At 49.0% G+C, this 25,341-nt stretch overlaps 9 protein-coding genes across 9 annotated transcripts; 3 read left to right on the forward strand and 6 right to left on the reverse strand.

Moving 5' to 3' along the window:
• Nucleotides 1–149: 149 nt before the first annotated feature.
• Nucleotides 150–2,381, forward strand: UHO2_04032 (uncharacterized protein; the record flags this gene model as incomplete). The annotated part of the gene is made up of 1 exon (XM_041559989.1): nucleotides 150–2,381. One exon carries the CDS (start codon nucleotides 150–152, stop codon nucleotides 2,379–2,381), a length of 2,232 nt encoding a protein of 743 aa, XP_041415923.1.
• Nucleotides 2,382–2,604: 223 nt separating this feature from the next.
• Nucleotides 2,605–3,678, reverse strand: UHO2_04033 (uncharacterized protein; the record flags this gene model as incomplete). Its single annotated transcript, XM_041559990.1, has 4 exons — nucleotides 2,605–2,682; nucleotides 2,963–3,161; nucleotides 3,256–3,300; nucleotides 3,440–3,678. 4 exons carry the CDS (start codon nucleotides 3,676–3,678, stop codon nucleotides 2,605–2,607), a joined length of 561 nt encoding a protein of 186 aa, XP_041415924.1.
• Nucleotides 3,679–6,278: 2,600 nt separating this feature from the next.
• On the reverse strand, nucleotides 6,279–7,121 carry UHO2_04034 (uncharacterized protein; the record flags this gene model as incomplete). Its single annotated transcript, XM_041559991.1, has 1 exon — nucleotides 6,279–7,121. One exon carries the CDS (start codon nucleotides 7,119–7,121, stop codon nucleotides 6,279–6,281), a length of 843 nt encoding a protein of 280 aa, XP_041415925.1.
• A 2,155-nt stretch (nucleotides 7,122–9,276) lies between these two features.
• On the reverse strand, nucleotides 9,277–11,064 carry UHO2_04035 (uncharacterized protein; the record flags this gene model as incomplete). Its single annotated transcript, XM_041559992.1, has 1 exon — nucleotides 9,277–11,064. The coding sequence occupies one exon, from the start codon at nucleotides 11,062–11,064 to the stop codon at nucleotides 9,277–9,279; it is 1,788 nt and encodes a 595-aa protein (XP_041415926.1).
• A 945-nt stretch (nucleotides 11,065–12,009) lies between these two features.
• UHO2_04036 (uncharacterized protein) lies at nucleotides 12,010–12,717 on the reverse strand (the record flags this gene model as incomplete). Its single annotated transcript, XM_041559993.1, has 1 exon — nucleotides 12,010–12,717. The coding sequence occupies one exon, from the start codon at nucleotides 12,715–12,717 to the stop codon at nucleotides 12,010–12,012; it is 708 nt and encodes a 235-aa protein (XP_041415927.1).
• A 1,061-nt stretch (nucleotides 12,718–13,778) lies between these two features.
• Nucleotides 13,779–14,135, reverse strand: UHO2_04037 (uncharacterized protein; the record flags this gene model as incomplete). Its single annotated transcript, XM_041559994.1, has 1 exon — nucleotides 13,779–14,135. The coding sequence occupies one exon, from the start codon at nucleotides 14,133–14,135 to the stop codon at nucleotides 13,779–13,781; it is 357 nt and encodes a 118-aa protein (XP_041415928.1).
• Nucleotides 14,136–16,986: 2,851 nt separating this feature from the next.
• On the forward strand, nucleotides 16,987–20,174 carry UHO2_04038 (uncharacterized protein; the record flags this gene model as incomplete). The annotated part of the gene is made up of 4 exons (XM_041559995.1): nucleotides 16,987–18,402; nucleotides 18,580–18,597; nucleotides 18,693–18,918; nucleotides 19,039–20,174. 4 exons carry the CDS (start codon nucleotides 16,987–16,989, stop codon nucleotides 20,172–20,174), a joined length of 2,796 nt encoding a protein of 931 aa, XP_041415929.1.
• Nucleotides 20,175–20,477: 303 nt separating this feature from the next.
• UHO2_04039 (uncharacterized protein) lies at nucleotides 20,478–22,205 on the forward strand (the record flags this gene model as incomplete). Its single annotated transcript, XM_041559996.1, has 3 exons — nucleotides 20,478–20,715; nucleotides 20,812–21,480; nucleotides 21,550–22,205. 3 exons carry the CDS (start codon nucleotides 20,478–20,480, stop codon nucleotides 22,203–22,205), a joined length of 1,563 nt encoding a protein of 520 aa, XP_041415930.1.
• Nucleotides 22,206–23,782: 1,577 nt separating this feature from the next.
• On the reverse strand, nucleotides 23,783–24,379 carry UHO2_04040 (uncharacterized protein; the record flags this gene model as incomplete). The annotated part of the gene is made up of 1 exon (XM_041559997.1): nucleotides 23,783–24,379. The coding sequence occupies one exon, from the start codon at nucleotides 24,377–24,379 to the stop codon at nucleotides 23,783–23,785; it is 597 nt and encodes a 198-aa protein (XP_041415931.1).
• Between the last annotated feature and the right edge of the window lie 962 nt (nucleotides 24,380–25,341).

Below are 25,341 nucleotides of genomic sequence, written 5' to 3' on the forward strand. Positions count from 1 at the left end.
CACATGCTTTCCAAGTGATTCTGCCCTCGGCTTTGGTTCGATCGCAGTCTGACCGACCGTGGGAATAGGCGATTGTGGCTTCATCTCAGCACATCCGACAATATCCCCCCAGCCAGCCAGCCAGCCAGCCAGCCAGCCAGCCAGCCAGGATGCCCCTTCTCCCGCGAGTAGGAGCGTTCCCCATCGCTGGCGAACGAAGCATGCTCACCGCCGCCGGCTCTGCGCTCAAAATCCCCGCGAAAGAAGGCGGATCGCCACTCATCAACCACCTCGCCCCCGAAATCATCGCAAAGGATCATCTCGGCCGAACAGTCTCGCTGCATTCCACCATCGCACTCGGACGACCGATCGTACTCTACTTTTTCCCCCTAGCCGGTTCGCCTCACTGCACCAAACAGTCTTGTTCCTTCCGCGATGCCCTTGGAACCTCACCAGTCTTCAACGACCTCAATGCAGTAGTCATCGGTATCTCCCAAGATCCTCCTTCTCGGTCCAAACGCTTCGTAGACCAACATGATTTGCCCTTTACAATATTGCACGACGAGAACCGTCAGATTATGAACACCTGGGGGGTCGGCAGAGCCTTGTTCGGCTTGATAGATGGTAGATGTACATTTATCATAGATCACCATGGCCGAGTGAGGGCTATGTTCGATGGAGTTTGGGACTATCAAGGACATCGGCAGTTTGCTGAGAAATGGTTGTGTAGGATCGAGCATGACTTGTCCCCCAGAAAGAGGTTTTATTTGCAACATCAGGCCGAGCAGGCAGCCGCATGCGATGCTATCACCAGCAATGTCAAGGTTGTCTATGGAGATCTAGTGCCCGGCAGAGGCATAGCTGCTGCACCGAGGTTTGGTGCTGCTTTGAGTGCCGACAAGGTTAAGAAGGCTAGCTCCAAACAGTTACCGTCACCAGCATCAGGAGACAAGGATGCAGGTGCCTTGTCGATCGCCGCCGAAGCAAATGCTAATGGTTCCATTAGAAGCCATAAATCCAAGAAAACCCTCAAGGCTTGGTTGAGACCTTCCCCCTCAAGCACAGGTGTCTACGATGAACCATTGCACGTCGACTACAAGTTGGCAAATAGGAGCTTCGACCATGTGCCAAGAAAGAGATGCGTTAGTCCCAATCCGGCTGCAAGGTCGACAGACAAAGTGGCTGCAAGAGTTCGATCTATGCGATTAGACGATTTGACGACGCAACAACAAGCCAATGCGAGCGAGTATGCAGATCGCAGTCCACGTTCCAGACAAGAATCAGGTTCCGGATCTGGTTGGGCTACTCCTTCCACCATCTCTGCTCGATCCATTTCTACCGGTGAAACGAGCCACACCTCACCCGGCCCTGACTCGAGAGACTCTGGACATGCAGCCACCCTAGTAGCGGCACTCAAGAATGCCAACAAGAGCGAGTTGCAACGCTCGAGTGCAACTTGTCGCCGCATCGCTTCGCAAGGTGCAGTTGCGGTAGCAACGGTGATTCCAAGTGCTAGATCCAGTTCCTTGCTCAACAAGGTATCGTTAGAAAACGCTTCTCAAACATCCAAGGAGCAAGATTCAATAACCCTCTACGCGAACGGCAATATCGCCAGAATGCCATTAAAGCCAGCTGTGAATGGAGGCGAGACAAGTGCAGATAGCATGCTTACAGTCTTGGATCGTCGTAATGGTGCAGGTGGGCAGCGGTCGAACGAGGTTTCGAATGATAGCAAATATGCTTCTTCTACATCGTCACTTCCTGTTCCGCCCAGATCGACTACGAGGAATGGTGGTGCGGGAGGAGCAGTAGCTGCAGCCGCTAGTGCTAGGTTGCAGAAACAATCTCGTTTTCCCCTCCACCCCTCCTCTACTTGCCCTGATCATGATAATGATCGCGAGGAGGAAGAGGAGGGGTATGCGACCGATCGAGCCACCACCACCACCTCCACCACTAATCCTGGTCTAGGAATTAGACGAGTGACCCCTGACAAGCACCAAAACACAACTTTCGGTCGCACCTCTTGCTCTTCCTCACCCAATCCCAATCGCAGAACTGCAATCAAACATCGCAACCTACCACAACAATCTCGAGTTCCCTCATACGCTCCTCCCCCCCTACCCACCTCGAACTGCACCTTGACTAGATCCCTAAGCGGAGCAACAAACGGTCATGCATCACCATCTGCTTCATCTGCTTCAACAAACCCACACGATTCCCCCACAGCCGGCGGAATGGATGCGGAAAACGGCAAGAGGAGATCAAGCAGTACGCCCTCTCCCGCACCTAGTGCCATGCCGACGTTCAACGATGGTACGAGCATTGCAGGTGCCAGTGAGTATTGCGATTCCAGTCCTAGTATTGCTGGGTCTACCCATACTTTCGGAGGTTTAGAGGAGTGACTGCAATGAGAACGGAGCAAAGGGGGGGGGGGGAATGCTCTTTGGTGTACTGCACGCTTTCTTTGATACACATCGTACTCTCGACTCACTTGACGCATCAGTAACGCTGGAATATGACTTTGGAAATCGTTGCGAATACATGAAAAATGTCACTAACTGCCTCGAACGAGCTTTTGCGCTTTCCGCCATCTCGCGCCTTTCGAATGCGTGCAGAGGTGCAAGGTTACTTTTTCCCATTCGCCTGCTGTGCGTTGCTGTTGCTGTTGCTGTTGCCTTTGATCTCTGCTTGTTTTGCTTCGACCTCGGCTTGTTCTGCTTTGATTGCGGCTTGTTCTGCTTCGAACTGCGCTCGTTCTGCTTTCATCTGGGCTTTATATGCTTCGATCTGTTCTCGATACTGTTGGAAGGCACAAGATCGCAAAGAAAGAGAACGAGAGAACGGAGTTAATTTGGGTCAGTATCGATTCTGCCCGCAATCTCAAACCCTGAGTTCCACCTTGCTGATTCGCTCATTTTCCCGTTCCTCTGTGTAGTAGGCATTGCCGTCATGAAAGGGAAGCAGTTGACTACCTTACCTTTACCGAAAAGTCCTTCTCTCTTCTGAAAAGTAAAATGTGAGGTTCGGGAGCATGGACTTCGTAATGTTCCCAACCCATTGATTGGTTGATCCCAATATCTCTCCATTCCTTTACGGATAAAATGCGCAAAACACCGGGTTCGGAAGGATCGAAATAGGACTCTGGGAAAAGTTTGAGCATTGGTTTGGGCAAAATCACATGCCTACCACAACCAAAAAACCACAGATGCAGCAGGGAATCGAGGTGGGTTAGTGTGTGTAGATACGAGCCTGTGATAGAAGCGGTTGTGGGCATACCTGTATTCCCATTCATCATCGTTGTATTTGTCGCTATAGTGGATTCTGTTAATGTCGATCCCCGTCCAGAGACCGAAGGGCCATCATAGAGTGGAGACGGTGAGAAACCTGTCAGTTTCTGCCCAACCTGGCTTGACGTAGCGGCAGCTTAGGGGGGTTGAGGTTGTGAAGGGGGAAAACTTACCGTTCGAGATAATCCTCGTAAGTAGGTTCTTGCTTTTCTTGCTTTTCTTGCTTTTCTTGCTTTTCTTGCTTGTCTTGCTTTTCTTGCTTATCATGCTTTTCTTGCTTATCATGCTTCTCGTGCTTCTCATGCTTCTCCAGCTTCTCGTGCTTCTCCAGCTTCTCGTGGTTTTCGTGGTTTTCGGGCTTTTCGTGCTTTCCGTACTTCCCGTGCTTCTCGTGCTTCCCGTCTTTCGACATTATGACTCTTCTTGCTTTCCAAGCCTTGTTGCGCTGCTCTCTTTCCGCCTTCTGCGTCGTTCTCCAAAGCTGTTTTGCTTGTCGAAGCTGTGCTGTTGTAGCACTCGGTCTTGAGCGTGATGATGTGCTGTTCTGCACGTTGAAATGAGTTGTTGGAGATTGCGATCCAGATGCTTAGTCTTTGCCCGATACAGTCCTGCGAAATGCTGTTCGTCGTTTGATGGCTCGATAGAGGTCAAGATTGCGTTGTTGAAGGTGGTGATCAGGTAGATGATGATGAGAGTGACAGTGGAGGATGCGCAAGAGTGAGCAATGCGGAAAAACAGGAGCAATGCTCGGACGTGGAGCGACCGAAACGCAGAAACATCGCGCGCGCTCTTTCTCTCTCTCTCTCTCTCTCTCTCTCTCTCTTTCTCCCTTTTCTTTTTATTCACCGCCTCTCTTTCTGGAAAGGGTTAAAGTAAAAGTATGTGAGCTCTAGTTCGATCTCACATCTTCCCCGCCTTCGCTCACTCGGATCTGTAGCATGTTGGCCTTGTTGAGGAAAGCACAATCAGGGTGGTCAAGCAAGCAGCGAATTTGTTAGCATTCTTCAAAGAGCTAGATACAAAGGGATATCATGAGTATATATATGCCTCTACTGTCAATCAATGTGTGTATGTAGAAGAGGTGACACATATGAGGGTGTACCATTCTCAGATAAGATAGGGGTGTTGGTGGGTGATGTTGAGCATTGGTGGGAGTTGACAGGTGGTGATGCCAAGTGAAGTTTGTGGTCATGTTAGAGCATGAACATGCAGTCATGTGATTTCACTGTCCCCCTTGCATACTGAACAGTCACAGGAGTTGAGGTCCACCATACCAAGACATTTCTGGGTGTGCATGAGGAGGTGTTGGGACACTGGCTTAGTGAGGTAGTCCATATTGTTGTATTTGGTCTTAATGTATCACATGATAATGTCATGCTCCAGGACATGATTTTGGATGAGGTGATACTTTGTGTCAATGTGTTTGAGCCTCAAGTGGAGTGCCTGGTGTCAGGGGTCTCGCGCCTGAAACCCAGGTCGGTCTGTCGAGATACTCGGTGACTATCAAACTGTGCAACAGCTATTGTCTCAGTGTTGGTCTTGATGAGCTAGTTGCTCAGCAACTATCAAGTTGCACAATGACAGCAGGTGGTGTTCATTGTATATACTATCGTAGGTTTTGGCTGACCTCTGTGGACACTCTGTTCAGGGGTAGCTCAGCATGATCAATATCAATGTGTAGGTTATGATGACACCAAGGTCTGGTGTGAGTGTTGATGATGATGAGGTTGATGGTGTTGGTGATAAGGTTGGTGGCATCAACACAAGTGTCCAGTGTGTTGACTGATGCTTGAGGTGATCCCTGGACCGCAGTGGACTACTGCCTTCAGTTCTATCTATATCTGGACCACTAACCTGCTATGGGGCACCTTCGGACATCAGGTAGTGGTGATACAACACACACACTATGATGAGGAGCAACCTTGATAGATTGCTGCTATGCTGACTGTAACTAATGAGTACTTATGTTTCTAAAGTATTGACTAGTTGTATGGTGAGTAGAGTGGATGAGGATCCACTCAACCTTTGATGATGAGAAAGCATGGTTATATACCTCTTCACAGCATCGCCAGTGATGCTGCTCCTGCTCTCTCTCCAGAGAGTACCTTCTTCATCGAGTACTGTTCAGGAGGCCTCTCCTGCTTGCTTGGCACCCCTTTGCCTCTTGAGCTGTGTCAACTCCTTCGACACTGCTCCTCCTCCTTGCTATCCTGCTTGCTTGGCACCCTTGTGCCTCCTGAGTGGTGTCGACTCCTTCGACACTGCTCCTCCTCCTCAGGACCTGGTGTCGACTCCTTCGACACTGCTCCTCCTCCTTCGACACTGCTCCTCCTCCTTCGACACTGCTCCTCCTCCTTCGACACTGCTCCTCCTCCTCAGGACCTGCTTGCCGGTTCCCTATACACTGCTCCTTCTCCTTTGACCGGTGATGGTTCCTTTGACTCTTGTCTCTCGAGCCCCTGAGTGGTAACCATCTGCATGCTCCTTGAGCTTGGTCCTCTTTGTGGCTGTGCCTGCTCCTTGAGCTTGGTCCTCCTCGTGGCTGTGCCTGGCCCTCCTTGCATATGGCTCGGTCCTCCTTTGCATGTGAGTCCGTAGGAGTCCATGGTCTCCATGGAGACTGCACATGCTCTCTAATGGTATCGACTAGATCTTCGATACTTGTGTTCCTTCCATATGAACCAGTGACCCTCCTGCTTCTTGAGCATTCAGGCCCATGACACCTGGTCCTTTGCAACTTGGATGCATCCAGTGTTGTCCATGAAAACAATTGGCATGTGGTCCCCAAAACCAAGCCCTCATAGCAAATGCCAATGGAAATGCACCTCATGCATAGCAGCCAATCCTGCCATGTACTCCACTTTGATGGCTGAGTCCAAGATGCACTTCTGGACATGTGAACTCCAGGTCACTACACTGCCAAAAACCTACATGATTGAGCCCAACATGCTCCTTCTATTTGTGTTCAGATCAGAGGCCCAGTTTGAGTCTGTGAAGGCAGTAATGGGTGGCTCATCTTTGTTTCCACCACCAAGCCTCAAACCCTTGTCTTGTGTCTGATTCAGATACTTCACACATTGCTCCTTTGGTGGGGTTGGACATGTGACGGGCCAGGGTGTTGACTGCATATGAGACATTTGGTTGGGCAGTATTCAAGATCCATAATAGCTTTCCCACCAGGACTGGGTATCTGGCCTTCAGTTTGTCATCTGTCTCCTCATTGCTGGTTGCCTTCAACAGGGTGTGAACCATTGGTGTCCATGTCTTCTTGTGCAGCTGGATCCACTCCCTTATGATTTCCTTGATGTATGCATGCTGATCCAGGTTGATTGTCCTCTTCTCTTGGTCTTGTGTGATCTTGATCTTGAGGAACTCTGTTGCAGGCTCATTGTCAGTGATTTTCCACTTGTCAATGATGGCCTTATTTGCCTGATTGACCTGGTCTCTTTGTGGGGATACAATGAGCATGTCATCCACATATACTGCAATGATCACTTGCAATGCACCTGTGCCTTTAAGGTATACACAGGGTATGTTGAGGAGTGGGAAGAAACCCAGCCTTTGTAGGTGTGTGTTGAGCTCCTTATGCCATTCCCAGCCAGATTGTTTCAGTCCATATAGGCTCTTGATTAGCTTGTACACCTTCCCCATCAGGACTTCTGCACCCTCTGGCAGTTTCAAGTAGATGTTGTGATGCAGGTGGGTGTTGAGGTATGCTTGGGTGACATCAATGGAATCCACTTCCCAGTTGAACTTGGCTGTGATTGTGAGAATGGTCCAGATAGTGTCTCTGGGCACCACTGGTGCAAAGATTTTGTCAAAGTCTATCCCCTCCTTCTGAGAGAAACCACACATGCAGAACCTGGCTTTGAACTTATATGGGATGTTGTTTGTGTCTGTTGTCATGGGCCTGGATGCTCAAGAAGCAGGAGGGTCACGGGTTCATATGGAAGGAGCACAGGTATCGAAGATCTAGTCGAGATCAGTAGAGAGCATGGTCATAGTGCAGTCTCCATGGAGACCATGGACTCCTATGGACTCACATGCAAAGGAGGGCCAAGCACAGCCACGAGGAGGACCAAGCTCAAGGAGCAGGCACAGCCACGAAGAGGACCAAGCTCAAGGAGCATGCAGATGGTTACCACTCAGGGGCTCGAGAGACAAGAGCCAAAGGAACTGTCACTGATCAAAGGAGGAGGAGCAGTGTCGAAGGAGTCGACACCAGGTCATGAGGAGGAGGAGCAGTGTCAAAGGAGTCGACACCAGGTCATGAGGAGGAGGAGCAGTGTCAAAGGAGTTGACATCAGGTCATGAGGAGGAGGAGCAGTGTCGAAGGAGTCGACACAGCTCAAGAGGCACAGGGGTGCCAAGCAGGAGAGGCCCCTGAGCAGTACTCAATGAAGAAGGTACTCTCTGGAGAGAGAGAGCAGGAGCAGCATCGCTGGCGATGCTGAGTAGAGGTATATAACCATGCTTTCTCATCATCATAGGTCGAGTGGATCCTCATCCACTCTACTCACCATATAACTAGTTATCACTTCAGCATAAGTATACATTAGTTTCAGTCAGCATAGCAGCAATCTATCAAGGTTGCTCCTCATCATAGTGTGTGTGTTGTATCACCACTACCTGACGTCCGAAGGCGCCCATAGCAGGTTAGCGGTCCGGATCAAGATAGAACCGAAGGCAGTAGTCCACTGCAGTCCGGGGATCACTTCAAGCATCAGGTCAACACACTGGACACTCATGTTGACGCCACCAACCTTATCACCAACACCATCAACCTCATTATCATCGACACTCACACCAGACCTTGGTGTCATCATAACCTTGATATTGATCGTGCCGAGCTACCCCTGAACGGAGTGTCCACAGAGGTCAGCCGAAACCTACGATAGTATATACAACGAACACCACCTGCTGTCACTGCACAACTTGATAGTCACCGATACCGAGACAATAGCTGTCGCACAGTTTGATAGTCACCGAGTATCTCGACAGACTGACCTGGGTTTCAGGCGCGAGACCCCTGACATCTGTCTTTACTTGCAGGACTACTTTTGAGTCCATGAGGTTCATATCCTTGGGCCAATCCATGGTCTCCCAGATGTGCATACTCTCAAGTCTGTCCATCTCTGCTTTGATTGCCTCACACCAATGGATCTGGTCAGGCCCAGTGAATGCTTCTTTCACTGATAGTATGAGATTAGTGACCAAGAGTGTATATACATTTGTGTTGTATTCTGGAATGGGGCCTATATCCGCTAGTTTGCCATTGCGCCAGAGTTTCTCTTGAAACTGGTGCATCTCTGCTGCAGATGGGAACATTCTTGTGCTGCTGCGCAGTCATATGATGAGGTTGTGAATCGATGGTATTCTCGAAGGAAGCGAGGTTTGGTGACTAGAAGAGTGACATCTTGTCTGACCACAAACATCCTGGCCGAGAGACCAAGATGAGCATGTCACAACAGAGTGAGCTCGCCTTGCACTGCGAACATCCCAGCCGAGAGGCCAAGGTGAGCATAGGTGCAATACATCCCCCCTCTCAACAGATGATTTGTATGTACATGAAATGAGACTTTGAGTGAAACTATGAAGGATGGTTGCTGGGGAGACTATGTTTGGCTGGTAGGCATGAAAGGGTGTTGACATTGGAATGATGCTTGCCAGGCTTGTGAGTAAACTCCATCAAGTTGAGGAAAGGCATCAAATAGGCCTGAAATCGTTCGATATGAGGGGTGAATTGTTGCAAGCTTGGCAAGTTGCCTCAAAGGACTGTGCCAAGTGGAGCATGATCAGTTACAACTGTGATTTTACTCACACCTTCAAGAAAGTGTTGGAGGTGGTGAAAAGCCCATGCCAAGCAGGAGATCTCGAGTTCGAGACCAAGAAGCTTTGCATCAGCTGGGGATGTGGTCATAGAGATGAAGGCGATGGGATGCTTGCAAAGAGAGGGGTTGAGCATGTGAGCAATTGCAGCAGATGATGAGGTGTTTCTGCTGTTCCAATCTCAGATAGCTGCTTTGCAGCCATCCTCGAGCAGATCCTCTTCGAACTCCCACATGGTGTGTGGATCACTGCACCACTTGATGCAGTATTGGACATAGTTCCTGAAGGTTTGTTGGCCCACAATGGCTTCAACCTCAAAATGCATGTCACCTCGACTGTCTATAGTGATAGGTGTGTCTAATGAGCGATTAAACAGGTTGTGCTCCTTGGGAGCAGGTTCCAGCTGTGAGGTGTCAAAGAGATTGTCAGAATACAAGTTGGGAGGTAAACCAAGCTTGAAGCAATGGCAAGAAAGAACTTGCTTGATTGGGAAAGGACCAACCTTCTTTGGATCAAGTTTGGCATGCCTCTGTGCACCTGGGACTGGTTGATCATTGGTGCATATGAAGACACAATCTCCAACATGCAGGTTGTGTAGGGGCTTGTGTTTCACATCATACCAAGGCTTGTTCTCCTCTGTGTGTTGAAGTATTGTCTGCCAAGCAGAGTCAAGACAAGCCTTGGCAATGGTGAGGTGGTCCTCTATGTTAACATTAGAAACAGATGGAAGGAGGGGTGGATCTGGCTGGACCATGTATACAAGATCAAAGGGTGTCTGCTCCATTGTCAGAGAAGGAGTCAAGTTGATTGCCAACTCTGCAGCTGGGAGAACATCAACCCAATCTTTTGCAGACTCCATGGCAAAGGCTCGCAGGACATGTTGTAGTGTTTGGATGTGGCATTCAACTGGGTTTGCCTGTTGATGATATGGGGCCAATGGACACAACTTGGCTCCTATGCTGGTGGCGAACCTCTGGCTGGTGACACCAATGAAATGCTTGTCAGAGTCCATGATGATGATTTTGGGCCTCCAACCCTTGTGGAGGATGAGATCAGCAAGGGAGTTGAAGAGCTGGGAGCTCATGATGCTACTGCTGCATGGAGCAGTGAGCATGAGCTTCAAGAAGGTATCCATGATGACCAGAGCAGCATCTAAACCCTCGCAGTCCAGAAGGCCAAGAAGCAAGTCCACCAATATGGTGTGGAAGGGTCTGTCAGCTGACAAAATCCAATCCATGCTGAGTTCTCCAACACAATGGCCTAGTTTTGTGCATAGGCAAGTCAGACAGTTATCAATGTATGCTTCGAGTGTGGTTGACAGATGTGGGTGGTTGATTGATCCAAGACACAGAGCAGTCTTAGCAAAGCCAAAGTGGCCTCCCAGGTTGTGTGCCTTATGGAAGAAGATATGGAGATCAGAGAACAGGACACAAAGGCAACAGGCAGTGCAGTGTGGTCCCACATACACCAGAATGTCGTCCTGCATCTCGTAACCGACTCTGTTGTGTCCTGCCATGATGGTGTCCATGATGGACTTCAGCATGCTATCCAATTTCTGTTGATGTGTTGGCATGTTGTTGATGTTGATGTTGTTTGCTTCTGTAAGTGAGGCTGCGGCCATCTTGTCCTGGGTGCACTTGGCCAAGGGCAGATGTTGGTGGAGTGTGGCTGTGAAGGCTTGTTGTGATGCATCAACATAGAGGAGGAATGGACAGTCGAAATCTGGGTATGCCAACATTGGCAGGGAAGACAAGGCAGCCTTCAGTTGGGCAAGGGCCTTGTTTTGTGCTGCCCCCCAATTGAATTTGATGTCTGTGGCTCTCATTGTCTTACCCTCTTTATCGACCAGTTGCCACATGCCCTTGATGGAGCATTGATACTTGTGGCCCCTGAGCAAGTTTGTGAGAGGGGCAGCAAGGCCAGCATATTTGGGAATAAAATCGCGATAATAGTTGAAGAGACCTACCATGTGGTAAAGGTCCTGCAGTGTCTCTGGCAGAGACAAACTGTGGACGGCTTGAGTGCAATTGGTTAGCACAGAGATTCCTTGAGTGGAAACTCATTGGCCCAAAAGAGTTAATGAGGACAGAGCAAAGTGGCACTTGGTGGGTGAGAACTTGAGACCAGCTTTGCAAGCTGCTGATAAGAGGCAGTCTAGCGATTTGGCATGTTGTTCCAGGGATGAAGAAAAGACCATGGTGTTGTCAAGATACACTAGGGCTTCTGTCCATCTCATGTGACCAAGGAGATGATCCATGAAGCATTGGGAAAAGGCCAGCACATTTTTGAGGCCAAATGGAACATGTTTGTATTGGTACAGCCTGTGATGACAAACAAAAGCTGTCTTCCAGTGATTGTCTTTGTCTACATCACGTTGATGATATCCCCACACTGCATCAAGTCTGGAGAAGAATTTGTGGCCACAGAGGGCTTGAAATACATCGTCAATTTGTGGCAGTGGATATCAATTGGTGATGGTGGCAGAGTTCAGTCCTCAATAATCCACACAAAATCTCCACTTGGTGCCTTGTTTAATGAGAAGGACTGGATACAATACTGGTGAATTGGAAGGCTCAATGATGTCCCAGCTCAGAAGCTGGTCCAGAGAGTCATCAATTATTTGACATTTGTTGGGGCTGACTCTGCATGGCACTTCAGGTCAAAGGGCATCCAGGTGGGTCAGTTCAAGCTGCATTGCAATGTTGGAGACATGCCCAGGCCTTCCATTGAGCGAGAAGGCTTCCAAATTGTTGTGGAGTATGGTGACAATGGTGGGGTGTGGATGGCCTTGAGCATCTCGACCCACCTGGAACACATTGTCCACAAGGGTGGTCCCCAGGTCAATCAGTTCTGGAGATTGTACCAACAGGTCATCCAAGAAGTCGAGTGGTTGGGCATCATTTGAGAGTTCAGTTCAGGTGGAGGTTGACACTGGGAAACAACTGACTCTGGGCCAATAGTTGTCAAAGGAGTAAGATCTTTTGCATGCATTAGAGAAAGGAGTGGACTTGGGAGAGGAGAAAGAAGCTTGGTGCAGTTGAGGGTTGGTGATGCTTGGCCAAGGTTCTACTGCTATCTGAATCTCATTTGGTTTGATTGAGGAAAGGTTTGGCAAGGGATGCACAGAATTTTTGATTAACTCCACAGGGGCCTCCCCTGTCAATGTCATGTCAGAGACCAGAGCATACCACTCAATAGCTTCGGCAGAATCTGCTGTTGCATCATCAAAACAGAATGAGCCTGTGGATGCAGCGATATCATCAGGGGCTAGTGGTGTTGCTTCAGCAAGTCTGGTGTCACTCTGGATGTCCATCGAATTTGGGCCAAAATTTACTACCCAAAGGCCCAGGTTGTTGTGATCAATAATCATGGAGGGGACTACTAGAGGCCCTGCTTTGTCAGGAGAGGTCCAGAGTGAGCTGTTGATGGTGTATTGTACATCCTGTAACAAGCTGTGGCAAACTTGCATGAAGAAGTGGCAGTGAGGCAGTATGGAGGAGGTGTGCCAAATGATGAGAGCTTGGCTGACATTCTTGGCAGACATGGTCTTGCCCCTTGTATCATAAATGGGAAAGGAGACATCCTGGACCTGTGCTCTGCCAGAACGAATGTCAATGACCATGCTGGTCAAATGAATGATGTCAAGGCCCAAGAGTATGCCTGGACTGAAGTTGCTGAGCATGTGGAAGTCTGCTGAGGATTGAAGTAAGACCAGTTCATTATCTCGTCTGCCTTGAATAGAGAATGCCAGCATGGCAAACCCAAGCAAGCAGTCATTTCTGACTCCATTCACCTGAATGCTGGGTCCTTGTAGGGGGAGGAGGTGAAGGTCTTGAGCCAACTTTTCATTGAGGATGGAGAGTGTCACACCTGTGTCAATGAGAGACAGGTGGGGGTCAAGGGTGTCAAGGCTAACAAAAGCTGTGGTTGGAATGTGCCCAGCGAAGGCCTGACCTGAACCAGTTGCATGTGCTGGGGTAAGGTCAATGGTTGTGGACAATGGATTTCTTCAATGACAGAGGAGTGGAATTTGTTTTGAACAGATTTCTGGGTCCAGGAGGAAGACTACGTTCACTAGTCCCTGGGCTGCAGAGTCACATTGGAGTGAATCTTTCATGTTCTTGTGCTGATCATCATTCTCCAGTCATCCTAGTTTCTGGACATTTTGGTCCAGTCCCCCCCCTGGAAGGGTAGAATGTGATAGCCCATGTCTTCGGTGTTGTATAGAGGTGTTTCTGCACTTGTTGGATTTGGAGAGGTAGTCATCACCACCAGAGCATCCGAGTTTAAGATGTACTTGCCTGGAGCATGGATTGGTTTCTTGCTGGTGGTTGAATATCCATAAGCCTGGGTGAGGTCCAATTCGGCTTGGATGATGTAGGCCTCGGACTTTGGTTGTCATGACAAGAATTCATGCTTGAAGTTGAAGTGATCTTGAGAGCACAGTCTGCATGGGTATCCCAAAGTGATGACCTGTCACAAGTTTGGGAGTTTATATGTCTGAATGCTTCAACCATCCTTGTCAATGTATGATATGTTGGCCAGGCTGTAGTTTGCTGTGAGTCCATACTTGGTTGTAGCCCTGGTATCTAGATGGGAAGGGGTAACATTGTCTCATGAGGGGTTCACTGAACTTGAAGTTGTTCTGGTCAGAGTGCTGAATGTAAGGGATGATGTAAGTGGTCAGGGCAGCAAGTCATTGTGTTGGTCATAGCAGCTGCCAGAACATAGAGTTGCTTTCCAAGGCCCCTCCAAGTTGTGAAGTTCAGTGAGGAGTTCATCCATGTTTGGCCTGGCAAGAAGATGTGTCCAAACATCGAGCTGCAAGGATGCTGGCAGACCATACTGAATTTCGTTAAGCAGATCTGTTTCTTGACATGTTGGGAAGGCTGCATGGAGGAGAGAGAGCTTGGTATAGAAATAGGAGGCAATGGATTCCTTTGCCCATTCCCACTTTTGCTCTCCTGCCAAATGTTGGATCTTGCTTGCATCTGGCTGGAAAGCATTGTGGAGCGACATCTCCCAGATCAGCCAACCCATGTTGAGTTCAGTGTGCCAGTGTGATCCTGAGACCTCGTACCACTGCAAGGCAGTTTCTTGGAGGCAGAGCGGAAGAGTTTCGATGATGACACTCTCCCAGGCAGGGTCCCATCAACTCTCGATGAGGGATTTTATGCAGCTGAGAAAGAACTCAAGGTTGTTGGCATTGCTGTCATATGTGCCAATGTCCTCAGGCTTGATTGTTGGGCAGCATGTCATGAGTGGGGCTGAGGACTCTGATGTCCCTTGTTCACCCATGGCTTGTGGTTCGTCGGAGGGCTCAGGTGGAAACCTGTGGCATTGAAAAACTCTGCATCTGGCAAGGTTAGCAGCTTTGGATGCTTTGGCCTCCACTTGTTGATGTCATCATGTGTCAGATTCAGTTGTTGCTGTGGGAGGAGTTAAAGTGATTGCTAACTGTTGAAAATGTTCTTTGAATGTTTGACTGAGTTGAGCTGTGATTGTTTGGATTATAGTTTTGATGTTTGAGGTGTTAGATAAGGTGGTGTTGCTGATTTCAGGATCAGGTTTGTGCCTCTCCCCCAGATTGGAAGTGGCATCTGGGTTCCAGGATGAGTGAGTTGAAGGTGGCATAGTGGAAATGAGTGGCATATAGTGGAGGGGAGATGAAGTTGGAATATGGCAAAAGAAGCAAGATGAGAAAAGAAAAGTATATGAGGTAGGATGGAATTGAGCAGATGGAAGATGAAGTTAGAAGTGGAAAGGTTGACAAGAGGAAATGAGGGATTGAATGGAGTGGATGGATGAAGAAGGCGAAAAGGACGGATGATATTGTTTGTTACAACTGTCAGGTGTTAGCAGCGAGGTTGAAAGGGTAGAGAGAACTTCGGGTGTGGCATTTGAACGACTCTTGTCACCATGTGCTGCTGCACAGTCATATGATGAGGTTGTGAATCGATGGTATTCTCGAAGGAAGCGAGGTTTGGTGACTAGAAGAGTGACATCTTGTCTGACCACAAACATCCCAGCTGAGAGACTGAGATGAGCATGTCATGACAGAGTGAGCTCGCCTTGCACTGCGAACATCCTGCCCGAGAGGCCAACGTGAGCGTAGGCGCAATACAATTCTCAGGTAAATATGAAGCAGTTCAGCAAGTGTCATTGGATGCAGCCAAGGGAACATCTCATGTGTTGTGGCAAACTTGTTGTGATAGTATTGTGCATTTTGTATTGACGAGTGTTCGGAGAAAACGGAGCCTTGAGCATGGGGGTGAGTGTCAGGGGTCTCGCACCTGAAACCCAGGTCGGTCTGTCGAGATACTCAGTGACTATCAAACTGTGTGACAGCTATTGTCTTGGTATCAGTCTTGACGAGCTATGTTGCTTGGTGACTATCAAGTTGCATGATGACAGTGGGTGGCATTCATTGTATATACTATTGTAGGTTTCGGCTGACCTCTGTGGACACTCCATTCAGGGGTAGCTCAGCATGATCAATATCAATATGTAGGTTATGATGACACCAAGGTCTGGTGTGAGTGTTGATGATGATGAGGTTGATGGTGTTGGTGATAAGGTTGGTGGTGTTGGTGGTAATTCGGTGGCATCAACACGAGTGTCCAGTGTGCTGACTAATGCTTGAAGTGATCCCTGGACCACAGTGGACTACTGCCTTTGGTTCTATCTATATCTAGACCGCTGACCTGCTATGGGCTGCCTTTGGATGTCAGGTAGTGGTGATACAACACACACACTACAATGAGAGGCGACCTTGATAGATGTCATGGGCCTAAATGCTCAGGAAGCAGGAGGGTCACTGGTTCATATGAGAGGGGCACAGGTAGAGATCTAGTCGATACCAGTAGAGAGCATGGTCGTAGTGCAGTCTCCATGGAGACCATGGACTCCTATGGACTCACATGCAAAGGAGCACTGAGCCATATGCGAGGAAGGCCAGGCACAGCCACGAGGAGGACCAAGCCCAAGGAGCAGGCACAGCCATGAAGGGGACCAAGCTCAAGGAGCATGCAGTTGGTTACCACTCAGGGGCTCGAGAGACAAGAGTCAAAGGAACTGTCACCAGTCAAAGGAGAAGGAGCAGTGTATAGGACACTGGCAAGCAGGTCCTGAGGAGGAGGAGCAGTGTCGAAGGAGTCGACACCACTCAGGAGGCACAGGGGTGCCAAGCAGGAGAGGCCCCTGAACAGTACTCGATGAAGAAGGTACTCTCTGGAGAGAGGGCAGGAGCAGCATCGCTGGCGATGCTGCGAAGAGGTATATAACGATGCTTTCTCATCATCATAGGTCGAGTGGATCCTCATCCACTCTACTCACCATAACTAGTTATCACTTCAGCATAAGTATATATTAGTTTCAGTCAGCATAGCAGCAATCTATCAAGGTTGCTCCTCATCATAGTGTGTGTGTTGTATCACCACTACCTGACGTCCAAAGGCACCCATAGCAGGTTAGCGGTCCGGATTAAGATAGAACCAAAGGCAGTAGTCCTCTGTGGTCCGGGGATCACTTCAAGCATCAAGTCAACACACTGGACACTCATGTTGATGCCACCAACCTTATCACCAATGTCATCAACCTCATCATCATCAACACTCACACCAGACCTTGGTGTCATCATAACCAAAGCATTGATATTGATCGTGCCAAGCTACCCCTGAACGGAGTGTCCACAGAGGTCAGCCGAAACCTATGATAGTATATACAACAAACGCCACCTGCTGTCACTGCGCAACTTGATAGTCACCAATACCGAGACAATAGCTTTCGCACAGTTTGATAGTCACCAAGTATCTCGACAGACTGACCTGGGTTTCAGGCACGAGACCCCTGACATTAGAGTGGATCATTCAAGCAGCTCCTCACAATCACCATGATGGACCCAGACCTCAACAATAAGATCGATAGACTACTCACTCTATTGGAGGCACAGCTAGAGCTTACCAGACAGGGTCATCGAGAGGAACGATTACAACGAGCTCAACTGAGCAGGGAGGAGACATTGGACCTCTCTCACTCAGAAGACCAAGCAGGAGGAGGAGATGAGTCTATGATAGGAGACCCACATACTCCTACTCCAGCTCCACGACCAAGACGATCAGTCTCATTCAACCTGGATGAGCAGGAGGACATCAACTACGAGAAGTATGCTTCACCTACTGGGCCAAGATATGTCAAGACTAAGCTGGACCCCTACAGCAGGACTAGGACGGACCCTTACCCCCTGGACCACGAGGAGGATACCAGCATCATGGCAGAGCTTAACTGGTCAAAGCCCATCGCCACCCCCTTTCCAAAGTTCAATCCCCGAGACATGGAGATCTTCATTCTAGAAGCCGAAGCATGGTTTAAGTTCAACCAGGTGTATGAGCAGTCTAGGATGATCAATCACATGGGTGCTCAACTGGAAGGGACAGCAAGAGAGTGGTGGACCTCCAAGCTCTGTATTGATAGAGCTAGAGAAGGAAGGTTGTTCAATGATTGGCACTACTTCACAGAGCGACTGACAGAACAGTTCAACCCACGCAATGCTAGGATGGAGGCATACAATAAGCTGTTGGCTCTCAGACTCACAAGTGATGCTCCTGGTGCCGCCACACATCATGTAGAGCGGTTCAGAGACTTGGAGGGACAGGTCAACCTAGATGACAATGAGCTAGTGATTGATCTCTTCAGAGGTAGTCTCACTTGTAGCATACAGGAGAAGTTCGAGAGGAATCCACCTGGGAAGAGATGGGAGTGGTACCGAGAGGTTGAGGAGATCGATCGACAGAGGATGCTACTACAGCAGTCCTCGGCTAGACACTCACTCCCAAACGCCACGTCACCTCCACTAAGAACTGGGTCTCAGCCAAATCAAAGTTTGATCCCCATCCGACAACCCACTCAACCTTATCCAGCTCGATCACCATCACAAGCAACTACACAAGCAACTATACAAAACCTAAACCGACCCCTTCCTCATCATCCCACCCAACCCTCGAAGCAAGGAAGCCCTGCTCCATCAGGTATCAACACCTGTCATGTATGCAAGGGTATCAGCCATTGGGCCAGAGACTGCCCCAGCAGGAGGGTAGACCCTCTTAGCTCTCGACCCATGGGACCAAAGGTTATGGTCACCACAGCAGACCCCTTTGAGGAGGCCACCGACTCAGGAGATGGCCACACAGGCAGTACTGAGACAGGTGACCCCGAGGCCATGGACCTCAGCTCATACCAAAAGCCCATGGACCTCAACCATGAGGAGGAGGAGCATGATGATGATGACGATGAGGGAAACATCAGTGGGGTGATGCACTGATGGCATGCATTGCTCTACAAACCTCCTCGCCATCACTCTGTATATATCAAGATTGTCAAGTGTGTTTCTCTACCAGTGGAGGCAAAGCAGTACTGGAGCTCTCTGGAATGGTTCAAGACCATCCTGCTTGGATACTAGCTGACACCGGTGCTGGTTTGTCCATAGTCTCAGATTCTTTCATTAGTAAGTACCAAATACCCACAAAACCCATAAAGACAAGATCGATCCATGGTGTCACCGGGCACCAACTCTCCATCAATAGTTCTGCAAGCATGCAGGTATCTATTGGTACACACAATCTGGGTGTGGTCGAAGCTTCAGTGGCCGACACTGCGGACTATGACCTCATCCTGGGGTTCACGGAGCTATGGAGGCTCAAACCCACCATACAATGGGATACGGGCCAGCTAGAGTTCAAGACTCAGGAGCAGGACCGACCCCCTAGGAGACCCCCTGAAGCAGCAAGAGCAGGGGACCTAACCATGAGAGGACCAACCCTTCATGGTAATGAGTTTGTCTCAGCAGAGCGCATACTATGAGCAGCTCTAGAAGATGGACCCATAGGATTCATGCTGTTGGAGGAGCCACCATCATCACTCCCGGCCTTTGGTTTTGTACCTACAGGCGCAGACAAAGGAGTCGAGATGGAGGTGGAGGTAGACAAGGTGGTGATGGCTGCAGACATACCAAAGCCATACCAACACCTGCAAGATGTGTTCGATGAGGTGGAAGCAGACAAGCTGCCCCATCATACTGAGCATGATCTCCACGTCAAGTTGATAGAAGGAGGTAAGCCACCTCAAGGGCCCCTATACCTTAAGGGACCCAAGGAGATGCCCGAGTTGAGGAGATACTTGGATGAGAACCTCGAGAAGGGGTTCATAAGACCATCGAAGAGCCTGGCACAATCACCAGTGCTCTTTGTACCAAAGAAGGATGGAGGTCTCAGACTCTGTGTGGACTACAGAGGTCTCAACGAGATCACTGTCAAGAACAGGGCACCATTGCCCCTCATCGAGGAGCAGCTGTTCTTACTCAGGAAGGCAAGGATCTATACCAAGCTAGACCTTAGAGCAGCATACAACCTCATCCAGATTGCTAAAGGAGATGAATGGAAGACAGCTTTTGGCACTCAGTTGGGACTCTATGAGTACCTAGTGATGCCCTTTGGCCTAGCTAATGCTCCAGCTCACTTCCAGTTGTTCATCAATGACATCTTCCAAGACATCATTGGGGTATATGTAGTAGTATACCTAGATGACTTCCTGATCTTCAGTGACACTGAAAAGTCACATGTGAAGCATGTTACTGAGGTCCTCACTTGCTTAAGGAGCAACAGGCTCTTTGCTAAGCTGTCGAAGTGTGAGTTCCACACCAAGACAGTCGAGTTCCTGGGGTACATCATCAAGCCAACAGGCATAGAGATGGACCCAGAAAAGGTGCACACTGTCAAGGAGTGGCCAATGCCAGAGTCAATCCATGACATCCAAAGGTTCCTGGGTTTTGCCAACTTCTATCAAAGGTTCATAGCCCACTTTGCTCACATAGCCAAGCCCTTGACATCACTGGTAAAGCCTACAGAATGGTTCAAGAAGTTCGAGCTACCAGAGGAGGCCCAGCAGGCCTTCCACAAGCTCATCCAGGCATTCACATCTGCAGGAGTGCTCCAGCACTTCAACTACCACCTTCCAACAAGGTTGGAGACCAATGCAAGTGACTTTGCTATAGCAGGAGTGCTCAAGCAGGAGCATGAAGGATGATGGCACCCAGTAGCCTTCTACTCTAGGAAGATGTCTTCTGCCAAGAAGAACTATGAGATCCATGACAAGGAGCTCCTAGCTGTGGTCGCTTGCCTTACCCAGTGGCGACACATGCTAGCTGGACTACCAAGTCAACTGGTCATCCTCACTGACCATGAAGCCCTCAAGTACTTCAAGTCACAGAGATGCATCACAGGTTGACAAGCTCGATGGGCAATACTACTAGCAGACTTCGACTTCATACTGCAGTATCAACCATGAGACAAAGGTGGTGAGCCTGATGCTCTCACCAGAAGGACTGATATGCAACCAGTTGGTGAAGAGCAGGATCACAACGTGAGGCAACTACTGCCTCCTCGAGTGTTCAAGGAGACAGCAGACCATGACTCAACCCTAGTAGCCCCTATGCTCTCGATGGAGTCCATAGCATCAAAGGGTCTCAGAGACCTGGTCAAGATCTTCCAGCCCTTAGACCAAGAGCTACAGGAGATACATACAAAGAAGCCTTTTGAGGTCAAGGACAACCTATGGTACAGTGGAGGTAGGTTGGTTATCCCCAAGGTAATCATGCCAGGGAGGACCAACAACTGACACTCAAGGAGTGCCAAAGAAGTAGATGGACAGTCTCTCTCTGTAGAGCACCTGCAATTCATGGTGATGACCCAATGCCATGACAGCATCACTGCTGGACACATGGGAAGAGATGCTACCATCAAGGCAGCCCAACAACATTACTGGTGGCCAAACATGACAGCTTGGATTGCAGACTATGTAGCAAGTTGTCCTGTATGTGCTAGGTACAAAGCTCCTCGTCACCGTCCATATGGTTTGCTACAGCCACTAGCAACACCAGACAGGCCCTGGGGCTCCATATCCCTCGACTTCATTGAAGGACTACCACCATCAAAGAAGTATGACTCCAAGACCTATGACTCTATCCTAGTCATCGTCGACAGGTTAACCAAGTTTGCCATACTAGCTCCAACCCATAAGACAGTCACAGCCAAACAGACTGCAGTGTTGCTACATGGACACATGGTTAGACTCTTCAGCTACCCAGATCACATGGTCTTGGACCAAGGCAGGCAGTTCATATCAGGAGCATGGAAGGCATTCACAGAACAAATGGGTGTGAAGCACTCACTTAGCATGGCTTACCATCCTCAAACTGATGGTCAGACAGAGAGGGTCAATCAGGTTGTAGAGCAGTACTTAAGGATGTACTGCAACTATGAGCAGAATGACTGGGCCAACCTGCTGGACACTGCAGCCTTTGTATACAACAACACAGTCCACAACAGCATTGGTGTCTCACCATTCTTTGCATGCTATGGATGGAACCCCAAAGCTCATCCTGATATCCCTCAATGACTAGGAGTCAATGACCCAGGTCACTTCAAGTACCTCATGGATGGGAAGGAGCGTTGCAAGTACCTCCAGGAGCAGATCAGAGAAGCACAACATAGATCAGTAGACCAGTATAACAGGAAGCACAAGGACATCGAGTTCAAGGTGGGTGATATGGTCTATATCAACTGTCGAAACTGGAAGACAAGGAGACCCACACCCAAGTTAGATACCCAATTTGCAGGACCCTACCCAGTTCAGGAATGGGTAGGATGCCAAGCTTATCAAATCACATTGCCAGCAAACCTTAGGGTGCATGATGTGTTCCATGTCTCCATGCTCAAACCAGCAAGAACAAGTTCTCTCCCTCAACAGGCTGAACAGCCCACTATACCACCACTTCCAGATGAGGATCTTGACTTTGAAGTTGAGGCCCTCATCGACAAGCATTCACACAATGGGACTACAGAGTACAAAGTGTTGTGGAGAGGGTACTCCAAAGAAGCTGCTTCATGGGAACCAGTAGAGAACCTCAACTGCCCCGACCTCATCCAGGAGTATGAGGTGTCGGAGGGGGGACGAGCGAGTAGACAAAGTAGAGAGAGGAGGAGTCAGCATGAACCAGACCAGAGCATGCCTCGACGGAGCTCGGCTCTTAAGAGGGGGGTAGTGTCATGGGCCTGAATGCTCAAGAAGCAGGAGGGTCACTGGTTCATATGGAAGGAGCACAGGTATCAGAGATCTAGTTGATACCAGTAGAGAGCATGGTCATAGTGCAGTCTCCATGGAGACCATGGACTCCTATGGACTCACATGCAAAGGAGGACCAAGCCCATATGCGAGGAGGCCAGGCACAGCCACGAGGAGGACCAAGCTCAAAGAGCAGGCACAGCCACGAAGAGGACCAAGCTCAAGGAGCATGCAGATGGTTACCACTCAGGGGCTCGAGAGACAAGAGCCAAAGGAACCATCACTGGTCAAAGGAGAAGGAGCAGTGTATAGGGAACTGGCAAGCAGGTCCTGAGGAGGAGGAGCAGTGTCGAAGGAGTTGACACCACTCAGGAGGCACAGGGGTGCCAAGCAAGCAGGATAGCAAGGAGGAGGAGCGGTGCTAGAGGGGCCCCTGTACAGTACTCGATGAAGAAGGTACTCTCTGGAGAGAGAGAGCAGGAGCAGCATCGCTGGCGACACTGTGAAGAGGTATATAACCATACTTTCTCATCATCAAAGGTCAAGTGGATCCTCATCCACTCTACACCCATCATAACTAGTTATCACTTCAGCATAAGTATATATTAGTTTCAGTCAGCATAGTAGCAATCTATCAAGGTTGCTCCTCATTGTAGTGCATGTGTTGTATCACCACTACCTGATGTCCAAAGGCAGCCCATAGCAGGTCAGCAGTCCGGATATAGATAGAACCGAAGGAAGTAGTCCACTGCAGTCTGGGGATCACCTCAAGCATCAGTCAACACACTGGACACTCGTGTTGATGCCACCAACCTTATCACCAACACCATCAACCTTATCACCAACACCATCAACCTCATCATCATCAACACTCACACCAGACCTTGGTGTCATCTTAACCTACATATTGATATTGATCATGCCAAGCTAGCTCTGAATGGAGTGTCCACAGAGGTCAGCCAAAACCTATGATAGTATATACAATGAACACCACCTGCTGTCATCATGCAACTTGATAGTCGCTGAGCAACGTAGCTCGTCAAGACCGATACTGAGACAATAGCTGTTGCACAGTTTGATAGTCACCGAGTATCTCGACAGACCAACCTGGGTTTCAGGTGCGAGACCCCTGACACCCCCTACTTCATCTCTCCCATCCTCCAGCTCTGAGTTCATCATTGATCTGGCCCCCTGCTTCATCAGGGTGGTGAACCCAATGCTCCCACCATCTTGTCCTAGTGCTTGAGCGTCCTGTAGCGATGGTCCGGCATCCTGGGTTCCTGCAGGTATGTAAATAGCTCCAACACATGGGCTTCCCATTTGGTAAGGAAGTCATAAGCATGGCTTCTGATCTGGTTTCAGTGTAACCCATAGGTGGTGGTGTGGAGCTCATACTCCTTAGCAGTGGAATGTGCAGTGCACTTGTTTAATGCCCATTCAAATAGATCTATGGTGATTGGTACTGGTTGATTGCCATATTCAGCAAAATACTCTGTGTGCAACTTATTAGAGAAGCTATGCATGATGATTGAGCTGAGCATAGAGTCAGCATCCTCAAAAGTTGTTGTCTTTCAGTTGAGAACATTTTGTGCAAAAGGAACAACCAAAAGCATGGTGAACATCTTGCATTGCCAAGCATGCACAGAGACCAACCTTGGGTCAAGAAGGTCTTGCTCATCCCATTTCATTTTGTCATTCAGGCCCAAAAGCACCTTTAGGTGGTAATTCATGAGTGTGCTGAGCTCAGGGGTAGGGCCTGGCATAGCTTCACAACCAATCAAATGACAGCTGGTGACATTGGTGACATTTAAGTTGAGGGTGGGAGTGTCACTTCTAGCTGACACCAGGGCTTCCCTCTTAACCAGGTGGTCAAATTGCTCAGTATTTTGGATGACTTTGACTGAACCTTTGATCTTGAGGTCAAGGATGCAAGCAGCATTCCACTCTTTGTTGGCAATGAAAAGGTTTACTCTAGCATGCATTTGCTTTCCAAGCTTGGAACAGTTGGTGAAAGGTCCAAGGTCATGCATTCCTTGGTAGAGTACACTAACACACTCAATCATGATGGACAGATGTGAGATTATCTGCTCCTTGTCATCATTGAAGGTGAACTTTAGTAGTTGGCCATCTTTAGGTGCATTAGGGGTGCCATAAGTCTCCTCTTCCATGACTCAATTGAATTGGTCTTGGAATACCTGGGGCAGCTGTGGCAGGAGGTTTTGCATGGGGGCAGCAAATGCACTGTAGATAGAGTAGTTAATGTTTGACATACTGTTGTGGTAGTGTATTGGCTGCTTGGGCTCATAACCTGTTGAAGTTTGACATCATTTGGGTCCTGATACTGGCAATCAGGGATAGTCTAAGTACAATGTAACTACTCTTTTCAGGCAGAAACATATACTAAATTGACTGATGATCATGGTGAGAACCTAGCATTCTTAGCTTGATATATATACATTCGTGAGGTTGATACCTATCATGGGAGTATGCTTCTTCATGACCTAGCCTGACAACATGTGGGACTGTGTTGTATCCGATCTCTCGTCAGATCGGCCCCGTCTGGTCCATGATCAGATTTCCTCTCCCGATCGGACCCTTTAGATCAACCTTGCCCGATCCTTTGTCACCTTTGAACTCCACTGGATCGTTATCTTTAGCAGATATATATACATTGGCGTGGCAACTGCCAAAGGTGGGAGTACTCCTACTTAATGGTCTACCATGGCAACAAGCGGGACTGTGTTGCACCCGATCTCTGGTGAGATCAGCTCCGCGTCATCCTTTAGCGTCGCACTGGATCGTAATCTTCAACATGAACCTGTTCCCTGCCTTGCCTCGCTCAAATCCATACCCTCTTATACATAAAGCACAGAAACAAAGATCTGGGCTGCAATCCTATCATAGATGGTCACAACAGGAACCAAGTTAATCCAAGTCAAGTGAAAGGAGAAGGACAGAAGAGGTGGCAAGAGGCTGGGTAAGTGAGAAGGCGGAGAACAGTGTTGGTCTCGAACCAGCAAAAAGCTTTGAAGATTCAGCTGCGTCTCTGTGCTGAGCTGTTGCAACTCTCACACGAACTCGGGAACGGCCTTACTTAAACAGCTCTCGACAACATCATCTCAATCGAATC

This window comes from Ustilago hordei (assembly GCF_900519145.1).
Source record: "Ustilago hordei strain Uho2 genome assembly, contig: UHO2_contig_07, whole genome shotgun sequence".
Classification (NCBI taxonomy): domain Eukaryota; kingdom Fungi; phylum Basidiomycota; class Ustilaginomycetes; order Ustilaginales; family Ustilaginaceae; genus Ustilago; species Ustilago hordei.